This window comes from Anopheles gambiae, chromosome 2 (assembly GCF_943734735.2).
Source record: "Anopheles gambiae chromosome 2, idAnoGambNW_F1_1, whole genome shotgun sequence".
NCBI lineage: Eukaryota > Metazoa > Arthropoda > Insecta > Diptera > Culicidae > Anopheles > Anopheles gambiae.
In genome coordinates, this window is record NC_064601.1 from 4,680,001 (window position 1) to 4,684,197 (window position 4,197).

Consider the following 4,197-nt stretch of genomic DNA (forward strand, 5'->3'; position numbering starts at 1 on the left):
TGTACTGCTTGTCGTCGTTGTGCTTCGTCGTCACCACGACCCGGTCGGCCACCAGGAACGCCGAGTAGAAGCCGACACCGAACTGGCCAATCATATCGTTCACGTCCTGCCCGTCGGCCTTCTCCTTGTCCTGCATCTTCGACAGGAAGTCGGCCGTGCCCGACTTCGCGATCGTACCGAGATTGTTCACCAGATCCTGCTTCGTCATACCGATGCCGGTGTCGATGATGTGCAGCACCTTGCCCTCCTTGTCGGCCTTGATTTTCACCTCCAGGTTGCGGTTGCTGTCCAGCACGGACGGGTCGGTCAGGGACAGCAGGCGGATCTTGTCCAGCGCGTCCGACGCGTTCGAGATCAGCTCACGCAGGAAAATCTCCTTGTTGCGGTACAGCGAGTTGATGATGAGCTTCATCATGCGGTTCACCTCTGCCTGGAACGTGAACTTTTCCGACTTTTCCCGCAGCTCCTTGATCTGGGCCACGTTCAGACCGTCCAGCTTGATGGCTTCCTCTTCGCGCTTGACCGCCTCCGCGTCGGTGCGCGAGCCTTCCTTCGAGGCGCCGAGATCATTGTCCACCATTGGCAGTGTGTCATCGTCATCATCCGCACGCACTTGGTGAATTCCTGCAAAACAGAGAGCAATCCCATTGTAAATCCACGTCAACAGTCATGGCGGGGATGCAGGGGAGGGGGGGGGGGGGGGGGGGGGGTTTCGGTAGGTTGGGGATTTCCCCGACCTTCGGGCAACGTCTCGAACGTTCTCGATGGCCACGTATACGGTACCGGCGGTGTGGCATGGCGGCGAGAATGAAAATGCCGAGCAGCAGCACTTACCTGACACCAGGAACACACCCAGTACTAGAAGTAGCAAGTACTTCATAGTGATGTTTTTGTCGATTTAATTACCACCGCACACAGCTACAACCGATTTGCACCGGGGGCCAACAGGAAAAGGGGACAAAAAACGCCGTCAGTAAGTTTGGTCAGAAATGGACGGACAAGCCGCTGCCTTCGACGGTTAACATATGAATACACTCTGCCCTGCAAAAGACCGCTGTCAAATAAATGGGCAACCAAGCCGCCGACCGGAGTCGTACCCACAGTGTAGCTCTCGCCATTGAATCATGCTGCTGTGCTCACTCCAATGCGACGGTACAGCTGACGTCACAGTAGCCACAGCGTTTGCCGTGCTACGTATGGGAAGTCTTCCTTACGTGGTGCTTGGAAGAATATTTGGCGAGCGCTGATTGGTCCAAATCAGAATGAGAGCTTACCATGCGCTCTGGCAACGGGTTGACGCAGCAAATGCTTCGTCTGACAATTTGTTCGTGCGACATCAAAACACGTCAGACATGCAAACGAGATGTTTTAATGATCAAAAAATTGGTCAGTTTAGTTAAAATTGTATTATTTTTGCATACAATTTTTAAAATGATCATAACTTTGTTGTTTACAAATATTAAATTATCGTTTTATGTGAAAAGAAACAGCTTTACTTGTTAAACATGTGATTTTTTGTGTACCATCAAAATGGAGTTGCATTAAAATCACTAAAAATAAATTATTAAAATGCTTTGGAAATTGAGATCTTAATTACAAATACTTAAAATTTTGGTTTCCCAAATAGTGTGTGATTCTTGTGTTGCTTCCCACAAAGACAATCCAATCAGAGCACAGCCTAAGACCTAAGTTGTTTTTTGGGGTGTTTATTAAAAAATAAAAAATAAACATTTTAAAAATTAGCATATCCAATCCATCAACAAAACTCTTTTATATCGATCCTACAGCAATGCAAGCTCTCCATCCCCACACTGGCCACTACTAACAATCGGGAAACCGGATATCGGTTCCGTTCAAATTCCGTTCCGTCCACTCATTGAGCCGTCGTTTGATATCGTCCGTCATCTCTTCCGCATTGCCCCGAACCTGACCATTGCGGACGAACCCCTGCTCGCCACTGTTGAGTATGCCCACAGCTTTCAGCTCCTCGCATGTAACCGATTTGTTGTGGCGGAAGTTCCGAATGTCCAGATGGGTGCACATGGTGTCGATCTGCTCATCGGAGAAGCTTTTACCCAAAAAGGCTGCCGTCTTGCGTATTGTGTCCGGCAAATTGCGCTTCATGTCCTCGTAGTACATAAACAGCACGTTTTCCCGATCCCGCTCGGCCCAACCTTCCTTGATGTGTTCCCAGTACGGCGACCAGGGTGCTAAACGTGACGGGGGAAATTGTGTGTTACCTTTACATCGCTTATCCGGTCCGTCGGAGATAAATTACTTACTTAAATCTTTTTCAAAATAGTTGTAAAAGGTTTCAAAATCTCCAACGTATCCTTGCGTTCGGTACAGTCGATTCAGATGGTAGTAGGACACAACCACATCGGAAGGGTTCCGTGCGACGTAGATGATCTGTGAAACAGAGGAGGAGCATGCTGATAACATTTGCATATGCATGCCTTCCCTTCATCTCCCACCGTACCTTTGCCTTCTGCTCAAACACACTCGGCGGTAGCAGCGAGATGGGCAGATGTGTCTTGATGAAACGGGGCGTCTTCATTTCCGCCAACATGAAACCGGCCGGTTGAGAAAGTTGTTCGATGAACTTCATGCTTTCTACGTCGTGCTCGTTTTCCTTCAAAAATTCAGCCTTCACTTCATCGTGCACAAACAGATGGAATCTGTAGGAAATGAGTGTCACAAATCATCTAAATTTTTAACTTCACACTGAACTTGGTGTACTTACTCCAGGAAGGGAAATCTCTGCGTCAGCGGAATGCTTTTCGCGGTTTCAAAGTCAAGCTCGTTGCACAGCAACCAAACCATCTCCTGCGACCATGTGGTGCCCGACCGTGGATAGGTGACGATCTGCGGATAAACATAACACATCAGTAGGCCTTGCAACGGCTTTAATTGAAAATGCAAAGGCACATTACCCACGTGTCGTCCGGGCGTGCTTCGAAAGAGTATAAACTTTCCGCATACTGCTTGAAGCGGGACGGGAAAAACCATCGCTTTTCGCCGACTTGTACAAATCCGGTACGTTCTCCTAAAAAAGCGACGAGTCGTATTAAAAAAAACTAATCAATCACAAACCAATTCCAACAAACCATGAAAATCTTTCAGCAACTGTTCGTTTTGTTTGGGCTCTACAAAGTCTATGCTGTATGGGAACGGCATTTTCGATGTGATACGCTACACAAGCCACAAGCTATTCCAAAGCCTACCAAGCCAACCAAACACCCACCAACGATGGGATCGAAAACGAAACTGAGGCGCGAAGCGATCCAGCAACCAACAATCAACAATCATCGACGCCATCACCATCATCATCATGGTTGGAGTCGTCGTGTTACCAAAATATGCTGACCGTAGTCGGGGTAAGTGTTTTGTGTTGAGTAGGAGAAAGTTTTTTGTTGACACAGTTCCGCAGCTTCGAGTGGCGCACCCGAAAGCAAGCATCGGCCGGGCAACGGCGCTTCATAACCATCATATTATAATGAGGAAGTGTGTGCGGTTTTCGTGCAGCAAGCTTTAACGGTAACAGTGACGGATTTCAATTGCCGTCGGTTGCCACGGCGCTATGGTCAGTGCAATTTTCCTTCAATCACAATCTGGCATGCGATGAAGGTGATGTTGAGTGAAGGCCTTTCTTTTCTTTTATTTGTATGATAAACGATGTAATGGAATGTTACACTGCAAGAACCGCGATTGGTGTTGTATCTGACTGACAGAAAGTGAAAGTTTAACCCACTGAAGTTGTTTTTTGTTCACTTGAGCTCACTTGAGATCGTGTGAGATAACCGCATAGCTAAATCGCTGTGTGGGGAAATTGTTTCTAAAATTCCTGTGAAAAAAATTGATTAGATTTTTAAAATCTTTATGATTTTGATAATTGCATACATCAATATTCCGTTTTCAAGTCTACAGGGGGATTTACCTAATAGAAACTGTATTAAATATCGACAAAAATTTTACATTTAGTATACTTGATTGTGTAGTTTTGCAAATAATCAATCACGCAACGTAAAGCACCATTGAATTTAATAGGAAAATGAGCGCGACTCTAGGAAAACACGTGCACCGCTTGTCGTGCAGCGGTTTCCATTCAAACACCTTTCTTTACAGCGGCTTACCTTGCGCTCTGCCATAGTGGATCACCATCAATAGAGCCATTTTACAGCGGCACATCAAAGCAGC

General features: G+C 46.7%; 2 protein-coding genes across 2 annotated transcripts in view; both read right to left on the minus strand.

The window, feature by feature from the left end:
• The window catches only part of LOC1281752 (endoplasmin), a 3,640-nt gene extending 2,530 nt beyond the window's left edge, over positions 1-1,110 (minus strand). Inside the window, exons 1-2 of the mRNA XM_321706.6 lie at positions 835-1,110; positions 1-624 (exon numbers count right to left, since the gene is read on the minus strand). The exon at positions 1-624 is cut by the window's left edge and continues 2,530 nt beyond it. Of these exons, the coding sequence (XP_321706.6) occupies positions 1-624; positions 835-880 (670 nt within the window). The 5' untranslated portion in view covers positions 881-1,110. The remainder of the gene's footprint in view (positions 625-834) is intronic.
• Positions 1,111-1,686: 576 nt separating this feature from the next.
• Positions 1,687-3,285, minus strand: LOC1281751 (sulfotransferase 1C4). The gene is made up of 6 exons (XM_321705.5): positions 3,108-3,285; positions 2,934-3,046; positions 2,744-2,865; positions 2,480-2,678; positions 2,283-2,409; positions 1,687-2,210 (listed from the first exon to the last, which is right to left on the minus strand). Exons 1-6 carry the CDS (start codon positions 3,175-3,177, stop codon positions 1,822-1,824), a joined length of 1,020 nt encoding a protein of 339 aa, XP_321705.5. The 5' UTR covers positions 3,178-3,285; the 3' UTR covers positions 1,687-1,821.
• Positions 3,286-4,197: the final 912 nt, after the last annotated feature.